The following is a 24,312-nucleotide window of genomic DNA, read 5'->3' as shown; positions in this document are numbered from 1 at the left end:
GACAGTTAGAAATAAGGAACTGCTCTGTAGGAGAAAGAACTGAACTGAGAGTGTGGCTTTGACAGTTGTCTGCAAATAGGTGACATTCAAAGACGAGATTCCCAACAGAAAGGTTTGGATTTCTGGCCAAAGAAGATTGTGAGGGATCCTTTTCAGTTAGAGAAAGGAAAGGCACACAGCTTGTGAAGGAGTCAACGGAAACCAGTAACATTGTCCCGGGATCCAAGGTTGAGAAGAGGTTATCAAGAGTAGGTCTTGGGCTTGGATTGGGCTTGGAGTGTAGCTTGGTGGTAGATCACTTGCTGTATGCACAAGGCCCTGGGTTCCATCCACAGCACAGAAGAAGAAGGAGAAGATGAAGGTATTAAGTACTGAATGCTGAAATTAATTTAGGAGAACAAAAACTGAGAAGAAAGAGTGGCAGGAATGGAATGTGGGCCTGTGGGTAGCGGAAAATGTTTGCATTCGCCCCTATGGGGAACTTAACAGCGTGAGGCTAGAGGCATTTAGTTATTGCTGTCTGCAGTCACCTGAGTAACCTGGAGGCAGAGGTATAAAAAAATTAAAAATCCAGATGTTGTGGTCTATTTGGGAGTGGGAGGGGTGTCACAGGTACACATTGCCAAAGCACTGGAGAATGAGGCAGCATAAAATGTCAGTATGATAGGGCATGGATGAAGGGATCCACTATGGACTCTGGACTATCAGAGAGGAGAGAGAAGCCTGGAGTGAGGAGTGCAATGGCTAGAGTTGTCAGTGCAAACAAAGAGCAACCTATAAAGGAAGCCCTGAAAAGAGGTGCAAGAAAGAAGACACTGAAATTCATAATTTATTTGACAAATACCTAATTCATTGCTCACTATGTGCCAAGAACTCTGCCGGACTTTGAGGACACAGCAGCAAATTTGGTAGGCATCAGTAAAAAAATCACATTAACTTTGAATGTTATTTTAAAATACCATTGAAATTCTGTTATGTACTTTGTAGCATTGGTTATTTTCTTTACAGAATTAAGGTTTAATTGTTGGAGACACCAAATACCACAAGATTACATTTACAATATACTCACTCTTCACTGATTATTAAAAATATGGTTTACTTTAACAGAGTGAAACAAAAAACAGCCAAGCTTTCATAACAAAAGGATGATTCTTTACTTTGAAAATAAGTATCCACATTTACCAAAAGCAGCTAACATGTGTGGTCCTAATTTAGTTAACATTCCCACTTTTTATTCTTTAGATAACACATGATTTTTCATAACATGTTCATTGGCTCCACAGCATTTTTTAAGTGAAATTGAATCTATGTAGGAAAATCTAGAGCTGGACTTCTCAAACTTTAGCATGCATGTGGAATACCTGGAAAAGTTGCTGGAAAGTTGATTTTTTTTTTTTTGCCGCACCTTAAAGAAACCTGTGGAGGAGGTCCTTTTGGGGCCCAAGAATTTGCAATTATTGCCAAGCTCCCAGGCCACCTGATGCTGATACCATTGATGAGGCTGGGAGGCACACTCAGAACAGCTCACATGACTCCCTTACAAAGAAAACCAAATCTGAACATTTCAAATGTGCTTTAAAAGCGGTAATTTATCTGACTTGTATTGAGGACAACATAGTGTTAAATATTGATTTGTACAAATGCTTCTTGTACATACGGCTGTAAATCCAGAAGGCATAGTGGAAAGGCTGAGAGAGAAGCAAGACGGGAGATATGGGGAAGAACTGGGATTAATCTAAATGGGAGTGATACTGTTGGATGAGTTAGTCTGGGCTAGATAAAAGAGGGAAGAGAAGAAATCCAAATCCAAGTACTTTTCTCTCCACCCCAATTTATTAGTAAATGTTACTTGAGGATTGTGGTTTCTCCTTCAAGTTTTACTTCTCCATGATCATCCCAATTTTTTTAAAGCTGCCAGAAAACTAGAATAATTTAGGAAAGTGCTGTTGTCTGTCCATATCTCTTCATTGCTATCACTTCTTAGTACCACCAGTTATCAAGGGAGCAAATGGTGACCTCCCTGAAGAGGTCACCGTGCTGGTGAACAAGAGTGCCCAGTTGGAATGTTCTTCCAGTGGTAGCCCAGCACCAAAGAAGGCATGGCAGAAGGATGGACAGCCCTTGCTAGAAGATGACCATTACAAATTTCTATCAAATGGAAGAATTCTGCAGGTAAAATTTAAAAATTTGGAAATAGCTATTTGACTTTGCACTTTATTTATCATAATTATCTTTTAGACTTTTAAAAATGATTTTATGAAATTATAAACATTTGTTTATTAAGATAACTGATCAAGAGCATGTAAAATAAACTTATTCCTTTCTTTACTTCCACTATTAGAAATGACCACTGTTAACACTTTTGTATGAATTTTTCCAAAAATTATTTGTACATACCCATGCCCCTAAATTTACTACGATAAGGTATCCTAAAAGAAAGTAAGGCATGTGCAGAAATAACACCAATTCTTTTATTTGAATACAGATTGATTAAATCACTACTTGAACATAATAAGTGATATTCTCTTGGCCCCAGACCCTAAGCATAACTACAGTGTATCCAACACAGGACATATGTCACAGAGTTCTTTATTCAGAAAAGAATCAGGATAGAGACCTATAAATTACCTTGAATTCTCAAAGTATTATCTAAGCATCATGAATATATCTTGATATATATCTTGATGATTATCAAAATGCTTAAATGTTTTGTCTCTAGAGCCAAAAGATATATAGATGGGTGGCTAAAAAGGTGTGCATAATAAAATAAGCATTCTGCTATATTAGATATTGCCACTTCGAAATGTAATGACTTCAAATAATATTCATCTATTTGTCTCATAAATCTGCTGGTTGGCTGGGTGGTACTTGGTCTCAGCTGTGCCTACTCCAGTGTCTGCATAGAGCTGTGAATTGAATACACGGCTCTGATGGTCTTCTCTGAGCTCTTGCACATACCAGGGACCTCAAACACAGTAACCGGGCTGACTGCCGCATGTGATCACAGTCTCTAGCAGACTAGTCATGGCTTCCTCATCATGGTGGCGGCAGAGTTCAAAACAGTGAGCAAAATACACAGGCCTAAGTCTTCAAATGCTGCACCATCACTTCTTTACAAATTCTGTAACACAAATTCCATCTTTTCTCTACCTCTCGATGAGAGAATCTTCAAGGGCATTAAAAGGGAAATGGGAAAATAATTTGGGATATTGTATAGCCATCATACTATCAATGTGTTTAAAATAGTGTTTTCTGATTGGAAATTTTATAAACAAGTTGTTATTAAATTTTATAAACAAGTTAAAATAGTGTTTTCTGATTGGAAATTTTATAAACAAGTTGTTATTATCTGATTAATTAAAGCCAGCGTCAACACTAGTATGTTTAAAATTCTTTTTCTTAGATTTATCTCCTATTAACCACAAAATGTATACTCACTTTTTAATTACACATATTACAAGTTGCTTTACTAAAAATTTGAGTTGCAGTTTCCTCATTTGTCCCTTAGATTCTAAATACTCAAATAATGGATATCGGCAGGTATGTGTGTGTGGCTGAGAACACGGCTGGAAGTGCCAAAAAATATTTTAACCTCAATGTTCACGGTAAGAACTCAGTTCCTAAATCATCTGTAACTCTGTGTTTAGATTATATAGGCTGAATTTCTGTTTGTAACTTCAGCCATCTGTGGAGCCTACATTCATTCCAGTCTCTCTTCTTCTTCCTTCGATAGCTAGTAGAATTTATAGGACTTATAAAATACAAATCTCTTGGGAAGCCCATTGTTATACTGTTTCAGTCCCTTAAGAAAAAGCAGTTACTCTACATAACTGAAAGTAAAATAAAAATTTGAAGTCTCAAAGACTACAAAAGTATGTGAAGGCAGAACCAAATGCAGATCTTCTACTCATAAAAATTCATCTGCTGGTCCTAACTGCAACCAGGTTCTGTTTTAAGCACAGAATTCATATTGACCTGCACCTTCTAGTATCTAACATACTCCCTGAAGAAGAAAAAGTTACTTTGTGGAATTAATTAATAATTCCTTGAAAACCACCAATATACCTAGGTTACTTCTCAAATTTAAGTTCTTATACATACCAAATACTCCATAAATAATTTCTTTACTAAAACAGGCAGGTTATTTCCCACAAAAGAGTAGTTTTATTTTTGTGAAGTGCAAAGCTGCTTCCAGAATATTAGATTTTAAGTGATGAAAATTCCCTTTACGTGAATAGCATCTACAAAATTCTAGCTCATTTGGAAATAGCTAAAATTTTTATTAACATTTCTCCTCTCAGAAGACTTTTATTTAGTATGATGGATTTTTTTGGTTTGATATATAGAATATTAATACCTATCAACTTTTGTTTCTTGTGTAACAATTGTTAGAAACACTTTTATCTTTGTACACCAGTATATAACACAGTGAGTAACACATTATAGGTGTTTAAAAATATCTTTGAGGCTTTTTTAATGAATAAATCTGACCTAAACAGAAACAAATGTGTAATGAATTACCAGAACAAGTAAATTGATTAAGCAAATATAATTATCATACAAGTACATATTCTAATCTATAAGGTATGGTAGAATAAAAAATACTGAAAAATAAAAATTCTGATTATTTTTCCCAGTATTTAAAGGCAATGTTAATTTCTTCTCTGTGTAAACAGAAGCATATGGAAAACACCCCAGTTATAGTTACAAATGTCACATGTTGCACTTATATGTCTGTGTCCGTGCCTCTGTCCCATAACTCCCTTATAAATGTAGACAAATGACCATCTCTCACTCATCTTGGTCTCCTTAAGCCTTGAAAGTTGTCTGTAGTTGTGGGAGTCACTGAATGATTGCTTGTTGATCATTTATTATATTTCCTTCATATGTAAAGCTTCTCCTTAATTCATAGAAGAAATGCCTAGAGCGTGAGTGGGACTGGAGAGGACATGGTCACTAGTGTTTTACCGTTAAGGACTGAAGCTCTGGAGTGTGTTTCCTCTTTTCCCAGTTAGCAGCAGCTTGAGCTTCTGACTGAAGTCAGGAATCCACCACTTAAATACTGGAAAAGCCATTTTTGGGGAAATTATTTAAATTATTTTCACTTAGAACTATACCCTTTGCTATCCCCCTCCACCTCTCAGCTTATTTCTCCTGTGCTCTAATCTTTAGTCTGTTGGCCTTTTGCTTTCTTCACTTTCCTTCACTTCTAGCTCAAGTTTCAAGGACATTTCAACCCTCTTCTTCACCTAAGCCATCTACTCACTCTTGCTTAGTAAAAGCTCAAATCTATAAACAACAAACTGTTAACTACTTAATGGGCCAAATGCTCTGTCAAGTGTTTTATATAGCTTATTTGATGTAATTACCTCAATAACTCCAGAGGCTTGTTGCCTTTTAATACCTCTTAAATACTAATTTAAAAAAGAAAAGGCTTAATGAAATTATGAGATGATGTAACCTGCTCAAAGGTTATACCATTTGCAAATGCAAAACCTGTGTTTTAACCCAGGAAGGCTTATCTGAGAAGTTTTATACTTAGTTTTTCTCTAGTGAGGATATTCTTTTTTCGGTGTGATTTATACTAAATTTCACATTTATACCATACCTGTACTTAGCTAAACATGACTGGAGAAAATCCTGGAGTCAGGAATGTTGGTGTTATACGTTCATAGTCCCAGCTTCAGCTGGGCCCTCCATGGTGCATGGTCTTCCTCCTTCTATCTCTACCCTATTGTGAATCTCATACCTTCTCCTTCTCCTTAGATTTCAAGTGACTGTTGTCTTAGTTTTCTCTGGCTGCTATAATAAAATACCACCATATATGTACCTTAAACCACAGCAATTAATTTTCTCAACGTTCTGGAATTTAGAAAGTCCAAGTCCAGAGTTCCAGAAGGGTAGGTTTCTAGAGAGATCTCTCTTCCTGGCTTGAAGACAGCTGCTTTATCCACACATGACCTCACAAGGCCCTTCAAGAAGCATGCTTGCTTGGAGAGAGAAAGAGAGGGTGAGAGAGAGAGAGAGAGAGAATATGTTCTCTACTGTCTCTTCTTAAGGACACTCATCCTAAAGAATTAGAGCCCCACCCTTATGACCTTATTTGATTTTAATTACTTCCTTAAAGGTCCTACCTCCAAATAAAGACACACAGGTGGCTGGGGCTTCAACATATGAATTTGGGGTGACACATTCAGTCTAAAGCAGCTACCCTCACTTTCTCTCAGCAAATGCCTCACCTCTTGTTTTACAGGGAAAAGACTTATCCCAGAAAACACCTCAAATTCCTGCCATTGAGAGTTTTGCCCACATCTGTTTGGCATTTCTTCTTTCTCTCCTATTACAGCAAAAAAGGGAAGCCTTCCTTTACCTTACAAACACCAAAGATTGATCTATGGATCCCTTTCCATACTCCTCAAAAACTCACCTTTTCTTCTCTTTCTCTTGAATATTGAAATTGTCACTCTTTACTGAATCCTTCCCTGTAATACTTAAACATACTTGTCTCTTCCATCTTAAAGAAGAAAGGTCTCCCTTAGACATATTTTACTTCACTTGCTCCCCTGTTTCAAAGCAATCTTCCCTAATGGCTGTAAGTCTCCTCATACCCACTCCCTCCTCCCACCTCTGCACTACACATTCTGCCTTCATATCTCCACTGAATCTGCTCACTGAGTTCATGAGAGAATATCCTTGCTAATAAGTCCAACAGGCATGTTCCAGGCTTCATCTTTCTTACTTCAGAGCATTTAACATTCTTGGCCATTATCTTTTCCAAGAAGTCTCCTCCTTTGGTGTCTATGACAACCATGCCCCTTGTTTAGATCTCGCCTTTTTAAGCTGTCATTCCTTGTTGCCTTTTTTGATTTTTAGTGATCCACCCAAATATTACACTAATTTTTCCAAGCTGTAGACTTTATTATCCTCTCATTATTTTCCTAGGTGATCCCAAGCACTCCCAATTTTTCCTTACTGTCCATTACCTTCTTAATTCTATCCTAATATCTACTTATTGATAGAAATGTCCTCTAGTGACCCTAATATCATCATATAAAACTAAACCCATAATCTCTTCCCCCAAAATGAAACCTCTTCTCTGTATCTCTGTCTCAGTAAAGGCTGTCAAAATCTGCCCATTGTTCAAGCCAGAAAGATGGATGCCATTCCTGACTACTCTCCTCCTTTAACCTTCCCTCTCATGAGTCCTACAAAATCCCCTGGGACCCACTTTTGTTCATCCTGACACTATTCTAGACAGTTGCCACAATCTTTTTCCCACACTGTAGCAGTAGTCTCCAAATTGATCCTGCTGGGTCCCCACTATCTCTAAGTCAGCCAAATTGATGTGTTTTCAATTATTTTTAAGACATTTCTTCTGCTTCCCATTCTTTAGGCTATATTTCAACATTCTTAATGGTCTCTGGAAGACTCCATAGGATCTTTGTTTAGTTCTCTAATTCTTTACCTCCTCACCCCCACCTTGCTTTATAACTCTGGTGATGCTAGCCTTCTAGCTACCATGTTTTGTTCCCCAACTGGACCTTTGTATATGTTGGGCTTTCTTTCTGGAAGACATACTCATTTTCTGTCTTCCACTGATTCCTGGTAATATTTCAAGTATCTTTTTAAATGTCACTTTATTCTCCTGATTCCTGAACTAGGTTGCTTCCCTTTTGTCAACCTACTCCTCTGATTGACAGTCATGGCACTTGTGATTAGTAGGCAGTATAGAGCAGTGTCTAAGAATAAGGGCTCTAGAGCACAGATGCGTAGTTTCCAGATCTGTTTCTTTCGGTAACTAGCTATAAATCCTTAGGCAAGATGCTAGCCTCCCCGTGTCTCATTTGTAGTTTGAGGATAATAACTGCACAGAATGCCTAAGGTGTGTGAGGACTCAATGAAATTACAATAGCCATGCCTGGCACAGTGTAACCATCAAAGAAAATGTTAGCTGCTACTTTTAGTCCAATGTCTGTTATTACCACCAAATTAACTCCATATGATTGTTGGTGTCTATTAAATTTTCAAATTGCATCACCTAGCATAATGGCTAGAATACAGTAAGCATTCAATAAATGTTTGATAAATTGATGAATTAACAGTAGAATTAATTAATGGATGAAAAATAAAAACTATGTTACATTAAAACAAAAAAAGAACTTTGTATTTTTCATGTTTTGCTTTTGATGTTGTTTTAAGACCTTGGTCTTAATATAATAGGATGTACATAATTACGTTGTTTCATTAATTGCATTCCTCAGTCAAGTCTCACTGTATAATAGGATGTACATAATTACGTTGTTTCATTAATTGCATTCCTCAGTCAAGTCTCACTGTTTTCACCAGTATAACCAAGACCAATTTCTACTTTTATTTTTTACTCCATTCATTCATTCATATATTTTTATGACCCCTTCCTTCTCCTTCCCACCAACCCCTTTAAGAAAATCATTCTAAAGTGTATAATCATATAACTTCTATGTATGTATTCTTATAAGAACATCGATCATTCCATATAGATGTTTTATAATGTACATAAATGATATTGCTTTATTTATATCATTCTTTTTGTTCCACTTTTTTCCTACACTGCTTTTGCTTTTATAATTCTTTTTGTTTTGAACAATAAATGTAAGTACTGTCTATTTTCTAATTTTTTTATCTTGAAATTTACTTGGATTTACCTTGAAAGATAGTCTGTATGATTCAGTGATAAACAGACATCCTAATATTAAATTTCTACTCTTATTGCTGTAACAAGGAATAAATAGGATATTGTATTTAAAATAAGATTATTGAATATAGCTTTAAAACCTTACTGAATCTTTCTTTGCATGTTAACAAAACCATCTTAGGAACTTCCGTGTATGTTTTATAAGTAAATATAGAATAATTCTGACTTTGAAAAACCTTGGACTCATTTTCAATTGAGATAGACAAACCTGATGACCATGAGTTTGATGCAGGCATTAAGAGATTCTAATGAAGGCAACATGATAATTAATAGAATTATTCTCTGAGTGCTTTCTCAGAGTACATGTTACTTACACTTAGTAAACTGGGATATCTGTTTCTGATCACATCAGATTTCACTTTTAATTTATTACTTTTACAGTTCCTCCAAGTGCAATTGGTCCTAACCCTGAAAATCTCACTGTTGTGGTGAACAATTTCATCTCTTTGACTTGCGAGGTCTCTGGTTTTCCACCTCCTGATCTCAGCTGGCTCAAGAATGAGCAGCCCATCAAGCCAAACACAAATGCTCTCATTGTACCTGGTAAGGGACTTACTATTCTTCTAAGGTGGGCATAACGTCTTATTTTCCTTTATTTAATACAAATGGTATTTCAACTTTGTCCTATTCCAAACTTTTGTCTTACTCCAATAGTAAGTAAATGCCTCTCTTTACCCATTTGGGACCATTAGAGTAAGATTGTACAGACTTTAGTGGACTTACACAATAAAAAAATCTCCAACAAATCATGAAATTTAGGAAGAAGATGGCTTAGTGATTCTGAATATAGATGGCAAGTAGTGTTTTCATCATATTAATCTACTGGTTGTTTTTAATCAGCCTCAGTGCTTCTTAAGGATAGATGATAGATAGATAGATAGATTGGTGAGAGACAGAGATACATAGTCACATGTAGAGATAAGCAGATGATAGGCTGTAGAAAGATAGTCAGTTACCTCGGCACTATGGAAAATGAATACGCAGAAAACATTTGTTAACATATTTTAGCTACAGTACAGTTACTATTTGCTCCCTAGAATGTATATGAAATAATTTTCCTATTCATTTCTGTTTACTGGGGAGAAAAAAAGTCTGTCTTCCTTTGTAAGAAACTAGAATCAATGATGAAGGATCAAAAAAACCTGATTCAATTATTTCATTATAAATATGAGTGTTTCTACATAAATTTTGCTATAAAGGAAACTATATATTTTTCCATTTGTTTTATTGATCAAGTAGTTTTTAGGACAATCTTTCTTCCTACATTTACATTCCATTTGCTTGCAGGTGGTCGAACTCTGCAGATTATTCGAGCCAAGGTATCTGATGGTGGTGAATATACTTGCATAGCTATCAATCAAGCTGGTGAAAGCAAGAAAAAAGTTTCCCTGACTGTTCATGGTTTGTTTTTACTCTCCTCGTAATATTACTTCATTTTAAAACTGTTGTTCAATGTTTTCTATCTCAGCAACTTAATGAAAAAACAGAAATTCTTCTGTTCTTGTTTCCTGCCCTCAGTGCCCCCAAGCATAAAGGATCATGGGAGCGAGTCTCTTTCTGTAGTTAATGTAAGAGAGGGGATTTCCGTGTCATTGGCGTGTGAGTCCAATGCTGTCCCACCCCCAGTCATCACCTGGTATAAGAATGGGCGGATGATAACAGAATCTACTCACGTGGAGATTTTAGCTGATGGACAAATGCTTCACATCAAGAAAGCTGAGGTGCATCTTTTGTTCTTGTTTGAGTGTCACGAGTCCTGTGGGATTATGGAAAAGATCATTAAAAGTTGCATATTTCCTTTTCTACAGTGAGAAAATGATGTTCATGTAAAAATACATATCCAGCCGTTGAACTTGTTTGCCTAAAAAGGAAATAGGATTACTGAAGGCAATTAGAAGTGGGGTGTTTGAGCATAAAGATGACTGATGATTTAATCTACACTTGAACAGTGTGACTGGTCATCTATAATTTAATGGAGCACATACAATAGTATCTTTTTCTTTTAGGTATCTGACACAGGCCAGTATGTATGTAGAGCTATAAATGTAGCAGGACGGGATGATAAAAATTTCCACCTCAATGTATATGGTGAGCATCTGCCTCTAATACAAGTCTTTTTCCCCCAGATATGCAAATGAAAGAAAGTGTACTAAATTAGCTTAACAAGGATACATGATTTTCTTCTGTTTTTTTTACAGTGCCACCCAGTATTGAAGGGCCTGAAAGAGAAGTGGTTGTGGAGACAATCAGCAATCCTGTGATCTTGACATGTGATGCCACTGGGATCCCGCCTCCCACCATAGCATGGCGAAAGAACCACAAGCCTATAGGTAACACAGCTGGGCTTCTTGTGACTGTTTGCTTTTACTCTTAATTCACTAGATTTATAAACTAGCACGTTTCCAGTATTATACTCATAGATATCTATGTCTGGTTCAAGAAATTCTAATGTACTGAAACAAATGTAAAAAAACCAGACTCATTTTAAAATAACTACTCATTTTTCTCACTTTTCCTTTTTACAAAAGGCTCTCATTTAAAAGTGAGAGGGAAAAGTTTTAAGGAATGCACTCACTGCATAAAGCATGACATTTTATGGTAAATTGCAGAGATGTCAAAAATAAAAGCTTTGGGTTGGGGATGTGGCTCAGTGGTAGAATACTTGCCTAGCATGTACAAAGCCCTGGATTTGATCCCTAGCACCACAAAAAACAAACAACAAATAATAGAAGCTATTTATGTTTTATTTTGCTTTGTTTCTACCTGTAGAAAATTCTGAGTCACTTGAAGTTCACATTTTGTCTGGGGGTAGCAAACTCCAAATTACCCGATCTCAGCATTCAGATAGTGGAAACTACACATGCATTGCATCAAACATGGAGGGAAAAGCACAAAAAACCTACATTCTCTTGATTCAAGGTATGTGATGTGCTCTATGACATTATCTTCAATTTTTGTTATATTCCACCATAGTACAAAATAGTCTACGTTTAAAGGCATTGTCAGTAATTGGCTCAAAATATCTTTAGGTCACCAAAAATATCTTCAACTTTTGTTCTGCATTTACAAGTAGATTTTATTTTCAAGGAAAAGGACATGAATATGGAAAAAAATAATAGTAGAAATGAGGAAATACCTATTTTTTCTATTTTAATGAAATTATTACCTTTCTATAGTAGATAATCTATTGAATTATACTTATTTATTTAAAACTGACATAATATATTTCAACATTATGCCTATAAGTCTGTTCTTATTGTATACATAAGCAATAATTAATTCATGAGGTTGTACAGGAAGAGAATAGGTAAATTTCAAATAATCATGAATTTTGTATAATTTTGTGATGAAATAAAGAACATTAACTCAGCTAATAAATTTTAATTAATGTCTTGGTGTTCCAGCATACTGTTGAGTATTGCAGGGAGAATTTTTTCTTCTTTTGTGAGCTGCTGGGAGCACATCTCTATAATTATATAGAATAGGAATTCAAATGTGTTTCTGTCTGACACCATTGTTAATCTCTTTATTCCTTGACCAAATCATTAAAGAACAAAAGGATGACTAGATAACCAACAACAGAAACTACTGGATCTTGAAAACTATAATAAGTCTATTCATTGTTCAGAACAAATAATACTTAGAGTGGGTAAGGGAGAAAGAAATAACCAGCCTAGATACTTTCCCCAAGACCTTTATGTGAACAGTTTATAAAACAGGTTGTCCTGAACTATATTAATTACAAACTATCCATTGAAACCTTAATTCAAGAATGATTCCATTTGGCCAAGAACATCTATGAGAGAGGTCTGTCATTGGCCTCTATGACAGTATCAGTTTACATGTATGCCAGGAATATTGAAGAGATTTGATTTCCTTGTCTTTCTAATTTAAAAGTGATTCATGAAATAACAATAGTTTGGTCTTAATCTAAGGAGAATATGAATTAATACAGCAAGATCTATAACCCTTTCACATTCACTAGAATTTATATCCTTGTGCCTTGTTAATCAAAGTCCTAAATATTTCTCCCAAGTTCCTCCAAGTATTGCTGGTGCTGAAATTCCAAGTGAAGTCAGTGTTCTCCTGGGGGAAAACGTTGAGCTGATCTGCAATGCAGATGGCATTCCCACCCCACTTACTCAGTGGCTGCGAGATGGAAAGCCCATAACAAATGATGGAACAGAAAGAATCCGGTATGTTTAAAGCATGAATCTGCACTATAAATTGCAAGGTCGTCTAACTGCATGTGAATAATAATGCCAACTGTGTCTCATTGGAACTTAGCTGTTGTTATATTCATGAAAAGATCGATTTTTGGAGAGTTGAACACAAATTCTCTTTGGAGAACACTCAGTGGTGTGCGTGTGTGTGTGTGTGTGTGTGTACCTTATCCATCGCCTCTGTATTATTTGATCTTTTCAGATGCTCATTCCTCAAAATGTTAACGATTATTGATTTTATTCCTCTCCCTTGAGAATGTTCATATCAAAGGCCATGTCTTAAAGTAATCAATTCTTATTTCCTACTAAACTGAAACCAACTTCATCCCATAAAAAGATTTATCAGTAATCCTACATACGGTTTTGTGTCCTGAAACCACCAAATTGTGTGCATGCTGTATTGTTTGGCTCATTTGGAGAAAAGATACAATAACATCATAACCCAGTTCATTCCTTGTAGTGGATTGTCCAGATCCCACTTTCAGCTGACACTTGCAGTCCTTGCCCCAAGGAGATGGACTAGTAATGCAGAAGGGCTTTCTGCTGCTTTCAACAACACATTCCTTCAGAAGGACCATCCAGAATTCTAACACTACAAGATTATTGCATGATAAACCCCCTTGCATACACTTACCAGGATAATTAAATGTATAAGTAGGCATCAATTAAATGTATTATTAAATTTATCATTTTGAGCCAATATGTTAAATTTAGTAAATTGAATATACATTATTTGAAGACAGATAAGTGTTACCGTCTTTGTGTTTATTTTATATGAAAGATTTAGATATTCTCCTTTATCAGATTGCGTAAATTGCCAAATAATAGAGACACATTTTACATTTCATTTTTCTTTTGTGATCATTTCTGAATAATTGACAAATATTTTATGAGGTAAGTGCGTATTCCAGAATAAGTACTAGGTACGTGGTTGGACCTAAAGATTTTAGATTAACATTTGTACCTAGAAATTTAGGATCTGTCAATTCTCTTACAATTAACATCCTAAATTTGCTTTTTTTATATCCATTTTGTTGATTATGCGTTCACTACTCCACAATATTTATAGATGTTTAGGTTGAACAATTTGTCAGTTAAAATACTTTTTTCAAAGTCAATACTTTGCATTGATTGTAGCAACTTGCTGTTTTAGTTTATAATGTAGTTAAACTAATGTAGTTTAAACTCATGGAATTTTTAAAATTCACATTTTGAAAAACACAACACCCAGATAATGATACTGTAATTTTCAATATCAGTGTCAAATTATGATGTTTAATAATATGATGTAGTAGAAGTGGATTCTTTTCCTTTGTCACTGAGAAATGTTAATGAAATCACTGTTTGTTAGAACAATTACAAATAACATTTTCCCTAAAACACAGGAAGTAATGTGTGGCAATTGATGGTGTGTAGAGAAAACTAAGACTATAATAATAACTTAAGTATATCTGATTATCTGATTTCATAATTAGCATTTACTTTGATGAGCTTCAAAAGGCAATGAAACACCCTGTATAGCTATCTTAAATAAACAAAAGTGTCTTTTTTTTTTTTTTTTTTTTTTTTACAAAAACAGAGCAGGAAGGCAAAACAGGTCCCCTCTCTAGGGTATTGGTACTTGTGGGAGGGGAGAGGATATGAAAAAAGGGTATAGGAGGGTGAAATATTGTATACACACTGTGTAAAAGGAAAAACAAGATCTGATGAAACTATTCCAGAAATGAGGGCGAGAGATAAAGAGAATGATGGAGGGGGTGAATTCAGCTATGATATTTTGTAAGAACTTTTGTAAATTTCACAAAACAGTGACAACAATAACAAAAATAAAATTTAAAAAGAAAAGCTTTAGTAATTTGTGGAAAAATGTTTGCAGAATATATCCACACATGATACTGAGTTGTCACGATTTAAATTTTCCTATTGTGCCTCCTCTCATCGAAGTATTATTGGACTGTTTACAGCTAGATTTTCTGATACCTGATTTCTTCAGTTTCTCCTTATAACACTCTTCAAATTTCATATCAGAATTTTTAAATACTTTTTAATTTATCTATCAATTATATTGATAGATAAGAAAATAATATTCTAACTCTGAGAAGAAGATGTTTCTGCCTACGATTTGAATAGAGAACTTTCTAACCTGACTTTGTTTATTTCCTTTTTGTCAGAAGCAGGCAATAGATCTGAGACCTGTTTCTGTATAATTTTAATGTTCTGCCTGAAATCTCCCTCCATTTCTCTAGCTCTCACTTTAATAGGCTTCTACATACTTAGTGAACAGATTCAAGCCATTATATCCAAGTTGAAGACATTTTTATGGTGAAATTTAAAAAAAAACACAATAATGTGAAATGAGATTTCCAGACCTTGCCCCCACATTGATTGACTAGTACCTCTGCTCTGACCTTTTACATAGGGTGACTGCCAATGGCAGCACATTGAACATTTACGGAGCTCTCACATCCGACACGGGGAAATACACATGTGTGGCTACAAATCCTGCTGGAGAGGAAGACCGGATATTTAACTTGAATGTCTATGGTAAACGTGAAATATCACCCACTGTTGACTATGCTACATTAAGAGTCTTTTGGTGGGCCACAGGTGCCTGGAGCATTTAGTTTTTAGTTTTAAATCTAATGCCACAGCTATGTCCCTTCTTTCTCTCTCTCTCTCTCTCTCTCTCTCTCTCTCTCTCTCTCTCTCTCTCTCTCTCTCTCTCTCTCTCTCCTCTCCTTCCTTCCCTCTCTCTCTCTCCCTCTCTACCTTTCCCGCTCTCCTTCTCTCTCACAGTCCCGGCTAAAATTAGAGGCAATAAAGAAGCAACAGAGAAACTGACGATTTTGGTGGATGCTTCAGTAAATATCGAATGCAGAGCCACAGGGACCCCTCCACCACAGATAAACTGGCTGAAGAACGGCCTCCCTCTGCCTCTCTCCTCCCACATTCGGTTGCTGTCAGCAGGACAGGTTATCAGGTCAGGTTTTATTGTGTGTAATTTCTTAAACATTGACGAGAACAGTGATTGCTCACTTTTCCTTCAAGAAGTGCTTTTTTCTAAGCTTTTTCACTGCTCTGTCAGTAGAGGGAGGATACAGGATATAAGATTCAAGTGGGGTTTTTTATTCTTTTTTGAATGCTGGTGTTTTAGTAAATTGGGGTACAATGGGGCTTTCATAGACCGCTTGTTATCAGGTATGTAATTCCATGAGCTACTATTTTAGCTAAAATATTACATGGCAAGATGGTAAGACGATAACCACTCTAATTATGTGATCTTGTGTTGGCGTCATTCTCTATTAATGTACACTTGAAAAATACTCACTCCAAATTGTGTTATGTTTTCAGTGGTTTATCATCACTGTATAATTACGTTCACAGAATCAGTTGCATTTGAGGCATCTGTATTTTGTGATGGATGGTTACAAGCATTGTAACTAAAACCTCTCAAAATGAAGCACCTGCTATAATCTATAAACCATAATGTTTTATTTTTATGTTGAATGGGATCAAGTTATGAATGTTAAATAAATTTATTTTTCAGGATTGTGAGAGCTCAGGTGTCTGATGTAGCTGTGTACACTTGTGTGGCCTCCAACAGAGCAGGGGTGGATAATAAGCACTACAGCCTTCAAGTGCTGGGTAGGTCGCAGAAATGACCCTGGTACTTTATTCTGTGTCCAGTATTAAGCAACAAGCATATCTCTAGAAATCGATTTCCTCTATGAAAAATAACTGCTGAAAACCTGTCTCCCTAACTAGGGAAGAAGGGTTTTCTCCCAAAGTGTCCAGTTTATTGGGCCATACTGTCTCTCTATCAAAATAATTCTTCTGATCCAGAGTTTTGCACTAAATCAAATGTAAAGTTTCTAAAATAGCATTTTGATCTAGTCACAAGACTAGTCTGTCATACAAACAAAAAGTCAAATCTTTTCTCTAATAATATTATCAGTTCATTTAGAGTATTTAAAATATGAATAGATACTTGTGCATGTATTTATCTCTGTGTATATGTGCATCTAGGAAGAACTCAAAACCTTCTATATTTGAAATATTGAGGTTTGCTGCTCCACATATCAGTACATAAAACTTACTCTAGAACTTGAGATTATTTTTTCTGCATGAGGTAGTTTTAAATGTGCTATTGGAACTATTATCATAACTAGTATAACATAACAAAGAAACAAATTTAACAAGTTGAAAGATCATCAAAATTTAGAACACATTGATTATATATTCCATGAGAAAACAATTTTGAGGTTTCATTGCTAATATTTGGAAGATTAATAATTAGCATGCATAATAGATGTTTTTGTAGGCACTAATTTGTCATATGCTGTGAAAGTATATTTCACTGACTATAGAAAAATTATAAGGTTATTTAAATTTGTCTCAAATTACAATAGCTATATAAATTTTGCCTGTTTCATTTCCAGTGCCACCAGATATGGACAGTGCAATGGGAACAGAGGAAATCACGATCGTGAGAGGCAGTTCCACCTCTATGACATGCTTCACAGATGGAACCCCACCCCCCAGTATGTCCTGGCTCAGAGATGGCCAGCCTCTGGGGCTTGACACCCACCTAACGGTCAGCACGCAAGGAATGATCCTTCAGCTCATCAAAGCCGAGACTGAAGATTCAGGACGGTACACCTGCACTGCCTCCAATGATGCTGGAGAAGTCAGCAGGCACTTTATTCTAAAGGTCCTGGGTGTGTAAACATTCTGTCAAGTACAAAATAGTTTGAAAGTCGGTAACAGTTAAGTTTTAGTAAATAAGTATAATTCTTAGAACCATTTGCTGTAGCACAAGTTTTGTAAACTTTATTTCTATTTCTGCTTTATAATTTACTTTCATCTGTAGCATACTAAATTTAATGTTTTATCTGTGAAAAGATCAGAACTCTACTCATAAGATTAATTCACTGAAAAAAAATCTTATAATCAGTTAATAGCTAACATTTCAACTTTTTCCAAGGACTAAAAGCATATTTGATAAGAAATTTTGATTTAAGAAAAGATAATATTTATAGCACTGTATGTTATCCCAACATTTTAAATGATCCAATCTGTAGGTCATGGTTGGAAAAGTCTTTTCAAATAGTCTGTTTGCTCTCATGTGCCTTTAAAGTAAATATTTAAAATTTTTATTCCAACATTTTACACACAAACAAATAGCATAAAGAGAATCACATCATTTTCCTGAAGCAAAAACTTTGACCTCAAAAGAGAAAGGAAGATGAATGAAGCAAGCTAGTTCAATAATCAAGACTTTTTTGGAATGTTGTTTTTTCACTATACTGTAGGGAAAGTGCCAGGCTCCTTTCATAGCACAGAAATGCACCCTTCAGAGAACAGCAAAAATAATTTTGACAAGTCTTAGGAGGGGCTAGCTTATGTTTTCAGAGTGCTTTGTAATCATTCTCAGAGCACATATTCAAATTTAATTATTTATACAACTTTAAAAGTCTGCTTCATCTCTAGTTAAACTTTGTGATAACAAAGGTGGTATGCATCTTACATATTGCTGTCTTTCCAGTACTTAGCATGACATCTGACTCTTAATGTGTGTTTGTTGGATTGAATTGAACAGAACTTGATACTTTTGAGCTGCATTAATGGAAGTTTTAAGTATTGATGGAAGTGGAACAATATCTAAAACAAAGTGAAATACTCTGTTATATCTGGGACTTCAGAGAATGAAGAGTGGTAGTTGAAGAGATTCTGCAGGACAGTTCAATGCAAAAGACAAAAGAAAATGTGTCTGGAAGGGGTGGAGAATGGGTAACAAATCCCCATACATTGATTCATGGAAAATGCGTAACAGTAGATGATATAAGATGATCCTATGCCTCATTATTCACACATTAATTCACACTATTAATTGTTGAGTATACGTTGTGTGCTAGGATTGTTTCTCGTCATCATTGAGCAGATAATTATGAATACCTGCCGTGTGATACATTGTGTGGTGGATACTCAAATGCATCACAGAATAAGAAAGATGAAGTCATGACCCTCAAGTTTCTATATCTGAGGGAAGCAAAGATATTGAACAAGTAACGGTTTTTGGTTGTGATGAGGCTCATAAAGTCAGCATAACATTCTGTGGGGTGGTGAGTTCCACACTAGATCTCCTCGAGCATAAATCTGAGCCCTGAATAGGGCAGTAGAGGTGAGTGGGGATTTAGAGACGTTTGCCTGTCTCTCACCTAGAGATGATGGAGCTTAAGTTTTGACTTTGTATTCACATGAACTGAATAGGAAAGGAATAAACATGACTGAAACTATAGGTGGGCAGAGACCAAATTGTAAAGGGCCTTAGAAACATTTGAAGCAATTCAGACTTTGTTAAAAGGCAAGGAGAATCATAAGAAGGAATATGTTACAGCCGGATTTCATTTCCAAATACTCTTGGGTGATACAGTGAAGAAAGACTTGAAGAAACTGTATTCATACATTTCTGATGATACAGCAGCCTTGTCTACCATGTGACAGTGAAGAAAGAGAGAAAGAATATTTCTGTAGGACTTCCAGAATCCAGAATCAGTCATAGACCAGTGCATTGCTGAAGCAAATGAAGGAGAAAAGCAAGAATGATACTGTTGGAGTAGGATACTAAGAACAGTCTTCCCAGCAAAGAGTTTATAAGGATAATGCTTCCTTAAAACAGATTTGAAAACTGGCTCAGCTAGAAGATGAGAAATTTCAGCATCTGTTAAAAATCAATGCCGTTATATTTTGAAAAGCTCTTTACATAGAGCAGTGCTACTAGTCAGAATGCAAATGTTTTAGCTTAATTCTGTCCATGTGGTGGGAGGTGTCATGGTATATTAGTGGTTCTGCAAAAGTAAAGTTTGGCTAGAATGGCAAAACCAAGAAAGAGCAGCATACAAAGCAAAGCTAGGTGGGATTGACAGGGTCTGGCCACGATGGCCTTTGTCGACCACATGAAGAAGTTTGGTTTTTAATCCTGTAACAATGAGAAATCATTAAAAGTTTTAATAAGTGGAATGGCATGAGTAGATCTGCAGCTTGAAATCAAAGACCACTCTACTGCCAGTGAAAAGCTGTTCAAAGCAGGGCAGGAATGGATTCTGAGAGTCTAGTGTATCACTAGAAATTGTGTTTGGCTGTGAATAAATATGCTGACTTTAAGAAAGAACTTTTTGTTCTTGTGCTATGGGTTGAACCCAGGGCTTTATGTTTTTCAAGCAAGCACTCTACTACTGAACTACATCCTCAGCCCTAAGAACTTTTGTTTTTCTCCTTGAGTAAGATTTGGAGATTAGCTGTTGTTGCATGGGCTTAGCAATTCAGATCTTTGCAGTCTTTTAGCCTTTCTGTCATGGTTCATCAATGATCGTACAATGTCTGCTCATCCCCAGTATAATGCAGTGGTCCTGTACTTGTGAAAATGACAGAGCAGTAAAAATCAGGAGGGCCTTTTTCTAAGGAGTTACCCCTTTACAGACTTCCTTTAGTGTGTGATGGGGAGAGGGATGGTACTGGGGCTTGAACTCAGGACCTCATGCTTAGCTAGGTAGGTGCTTTACCTCTTGAGTCACTCTGCCAGCTCTACAGACTTTCCTAGGAGTTCCACAAAAACCACATCTTGTTGGTCAAAAGCTTCACACATCTGCTGTCTTCTAAAGAAACTGTGATATGTATTTTTTAAATATATTTCTAGACCCAACAAAATTATGGTATTCTAATAAGAAAGGAAGAAATAACTAATAGGTAGGCACCTACAACCAGGAAGAAAGAGACATTAGTTCAAGTAAACAGTACTGTAGCTCAGATTGAAGTGATGAAGGTAGAAGTAAAAGGTATTTTCTAGAAATAATTGCAGGTAAAAGTATTAGGACTTGGCTGTGGATTTGTACATGGGGAGTAATGAAGAAGAGATCAAGGATGGCCCCTAGTTTCTGGCTTATGTGAAATAGATAAAGGGATTGTAAGAAAAGGACCAGGTTTTAGGGAGTAAGACCACAGGCTCAGTCTATATACATACTGAGTTTGAAATGGTTTTAAAATATCCAAATGGAAATGTTCATCTGATGGTTAATTTTATGAATCTGGACTTCAGAACCCAGATTTAGACGGGAACTGTAAGTTCTAGAGTCCTCAGAGTGTGGACAACTCCACTTTGCCCCAAGTATAAGGTATATGGGCCAAATATAAAATAATTTGCAATCACTTACCACATATAAGATCTAAAGATTGGAGTTTGAACTAGTAGGGATTATGTTGCTATTGTTACTGTTGTTTTAAACGTAGTGATCATAAACGTGAGGGGTGAGGCAATGTCTAATTAACCTTTGTATCCAGTAAGTAATAAATAAAAGGAATAAAGGATTAATTGTAGTCAAATGGAGAATTGCATAAGTGCTTTCAAGTGATACATCATGCTATGGAAATGAAAGAGACCCACATTTTACAGTTAGTTGAAAGAATCAAGAAAGGATTTCTGGTTTTTACAAATAAACTTACTGACATTTATGTAACCTTGGTAACATTTCAGCGTGATCAGTTATGGAGTGCTGGTACTATTAGGAGCAATAAAGAACTGAGCTTGTTGAGAGAAAGAAGTAGCCTAATTTGAAGTCTAACATTAAAAGTAAATAGGAATACAAAGTTAGATTAAAACCAGGTTGCAGAACCTTTGGAAGCCCTGATCAGGCTTTTTGTTTAATTCAGTAAGCAACATGTAGCCATTAAAATGTTTTAATTGGGCAATCTTAGATCAATCTTAAACTTCACTTAAAATACATTTTGACAGCAATATGAAAGCTAGATAGTATAAAAAGAGGTTATGTGACACAATAATTAAGAAATTCTGACTTCTTAATTGTAATGCGAAAAAAATGAGAACAAGAAAACAGTTTTAGGACACAGATTTTTAATGACAATACCAACAGCTATCGTACAGATTGTAGCAGTGATAACTTTTTAAGCTTTTAATTATAAAACAGAACAGATGCAGAAATCCAAAAGAAATGTGTGGTTTGTCTCATTGGGTCCCAGTAATCCTGTTAGGTTTGTAATCTTTCTATCTCCATTTTGGAGATTTGCCTGGTTCCACTAAGCAAATAATTGTTGGTGCTGAGAGTTAAACTCAGTCTGACTCAAGATCCTGTGCTATGAGTCACTCTTCCGTGTGCCTGATTTAAAACAAAACCCCCAGCTAACCCTCGGTGCTGTCCAATGGTTCTTTTGACTGCCTCATAAAATTGTAAGCTGAAAACTTAAGTATGGAATTTTCATTGAAAACCTGAACCATCATTGTAGGGGAGTCTGTTCAGGACTACACTTAGACCAAAAGAACCTTGATGTTTCTTCCCAATGTTTAGATTCTTTAACCTTCTCTTGAGAAAGGTAATTTTAGAAGCATACATAATAAAAGAGAAAATTACTCCTGCGCAGATGTAACAAATGTGTTTTGTGCAGAAGTTCTGTCTACATCTTTTGTGACAAAGAATAATGACAGCTGTGTTTAATTATTTCACCTTCTGGGTTCTAATCAATTTATATCACATGAATGTAAATTCCAGTTGGATTTGCTTTTCTAGTTTTTCTAATCAGTTGTGTTTTATGAAACAGCAGATTTATTTTGCTATTATCTTTGATTCCCTTTAATAGAACCACCTCACATTAATGGATCTGAAGAACCTGGAGAGATATCAGTAATTATTAATAACCCACTTCAACTTCCCTGTATTGCTTATGGAATACCAGCTCCTAAAATCACCTGGATGAAAGATGGCCGACCCCTTCTACAGACAGATCAGGTGCAAACTTTAGAAGGAGGAGCTCTTCTTCGAATATCTAGTGCTCAGGTAAGTGTCATTTTTCATACACTTATTTTACCCTCACTTAAATTGCATGCTTACTAATATATAAGAACTGCTAAATAAGTTATTACTTTGCACCTGGGTACGTCACAGCTCTATACTTCACCAAAGGTAGATTGCATCTATGATACGTGATTGGGTCAACTAGGAGGAAGATGAAGGAGTACCTAATATAAACTCTGAAAAAAGAAGGTACCTTCCCATTAACTTATGCATGTTTTCACAGCTCGAGTGTTAGTATATTTACTGAAGCTCTTAGCTTTTGACATATAGTTCTTCATCTAACCAGCAAGATGCACTCCAACACACATTCATATGAGGATTCAAAGAGTACTGATTATCTCCAAGATGAACTAGCAGACATGAAAACTGGAGGACATGCAATTTTTCAGACAATGGTGGAGGAGGTGAATTCAACTAAGATACACTGTAAGAACTTTTGTGACTGTCTCAGTGTACCCCCAGTAGGACAATAAAAAAATTAAAAAATAATATGTGACTAAACATTTTTTTCAAGCAATGATCAGTTTAATAAAATTGACGGGCTCTTTTTGTTTACATTTTAAGGAAATTGATCTGAAATATGAATACATTAAAGTGAAGTATAACTGGCATATTTTATTATAACTGTTTTTTTTTCCTGGCTCTTACTGTTTTATTGTTCATATGTGCATACAATGCTTGGGACATTTCTCCCCCATGCCCCCACCCCCTCCTTTACCACCCACTCTGCCCCCTCCCTTTCCCCCCCACCCCCTCAATACCCAGCAGAAACTATTTTGCCCTTATCTCTAATTTTGTTGAAGAGAGAGTATAAGCAATAATAGGAAGGAACAAGGGTTTTTGCTGGTTGAGATAAGGATAGCTATACAGGGAGTTGACTCACATTAATTTCCTGTGCGTGTGTGTTACCTTCTGGGTTAATTCTTTTTGTTATTTTTTTTTTCATTTTCCTTTTATTATTCATATGTGCATACAAGGCTTGGTTCTTTTCTCCCCCCTGCCCCCACCCCCTCCCTTACCACCCACTCCGCCCCCTCCCTCTCCCCCACCAATACCCAGCAGAAACTATTTTGCCCTTATTTCTAATTTTGTTGTAGAGAGAGTATAAGCAATAATAGGAAGGAACAAGGGTTTTTGCTGGTTGAGATAAGGATAGCTATACAGGGAGTTGACTCACATTGATTTCCTGTGCGTGGGTGTTACCTTCTAGGTTAATTCTTTTTGATCTCACCTTTTCTCTAGTACCTGTTCCCCTTTTCCTATTGGCCTCAGTTGCTTTAAGGTATCTGCTTTAGTTTCTCTGCATTAAGGGCAACAAATGCTAGCTAGTTTTTTAGGTGTCTTGCTTATCCTCACCCCTCCCTTGTATGCTCTCGCTTTTATCATGTGCTCATAGTCCAGTCCCCTTGTTGTGTTTGCCCTTGATCTAATGTCCACATATGAGGGAGAACATAGGATTTTTGGTCTTTTGGGCCAGGCTAACCTCACTCAG

At 36.0% G+C, this 24,312-nt stretch overlaps 1 protein-coding gene across 7 annotated transcripts in view; it reads left to right on the top strand.

The window, feature by feature from the left end:
• Positions 1-24,312, top strand: part of Hmcn1 (hemicentin 1) — a 441,079-nt gene that overhangs the window by 341,339 nt on the left and 75,428 nt on the right. For all 7 annotated transcript variants that reach the window (XM_074047247.1, XM_074047248.1, XM_074047249.1 and 4 more), the window contains 14 exons: positions 1,985-2,172; positions 3,509-3,605; positions 9,116-9,277; positions 10,022-10,135; positions 10,253-10,455; positions 10,741-10,822; positions 10,933-11,064; positions 11,504-11,653; positions 12,771-12,930; positions 15,377-15,501; positions 15,754-15,937; positions 16,505-16,602; positions 17,397-17,675; positions 22,606-22,802. In XM_074047247.1, coding sequence (XP_073903348.1) covers positions 1,985-2,172; positions 3,509-3,605; positions 9,116-9,277; positions 10,022-10,135; positions 10,253-10,455; positions 10,741-10,822; positions 10,933-11,064; positions 11,504-11,653; positions 12,771-12,930; positions 15,377-15,501; positions 15,754-15,937; positions 16,505-16,602; positions 17,397-17,675; positions 22,606-22,802 — 2,171 coding nt within the window. The remainder of the gene's footprint in view (positions 1-1,984; positions 2,173-3,508; positions 3,606-9,115; positions 9,278-10,021; positions 10,136-10,252; positions 10,456-10,740; positions 10,823-10,932; positions 11,065-11,503; positions 11,654-12,770; positions 12,931-15,376; positions 15,502-15,753; positions 15,938-16,504; positions 16,603-17,396; positions 17,676-22,605; positions 22,803-24,312) is intronic.

Source organism: Castor canadensis, chromosome 11, assembly GCF_047511655.1.
Source record: "Castor canadensis chromosome 11, mCasCan1.hap1v2, whole genome shotgun sequence".
In the NCBI taxonomy this organism is placed as follows: Eukaryota; Metazoa; Chordata; class Mammalia; order Rodentia; family Castoridae; genus Castor; species Castor canadensis.
This window is presented reverse-complemented; position numbering and strand designations above follow the sequence as displayed.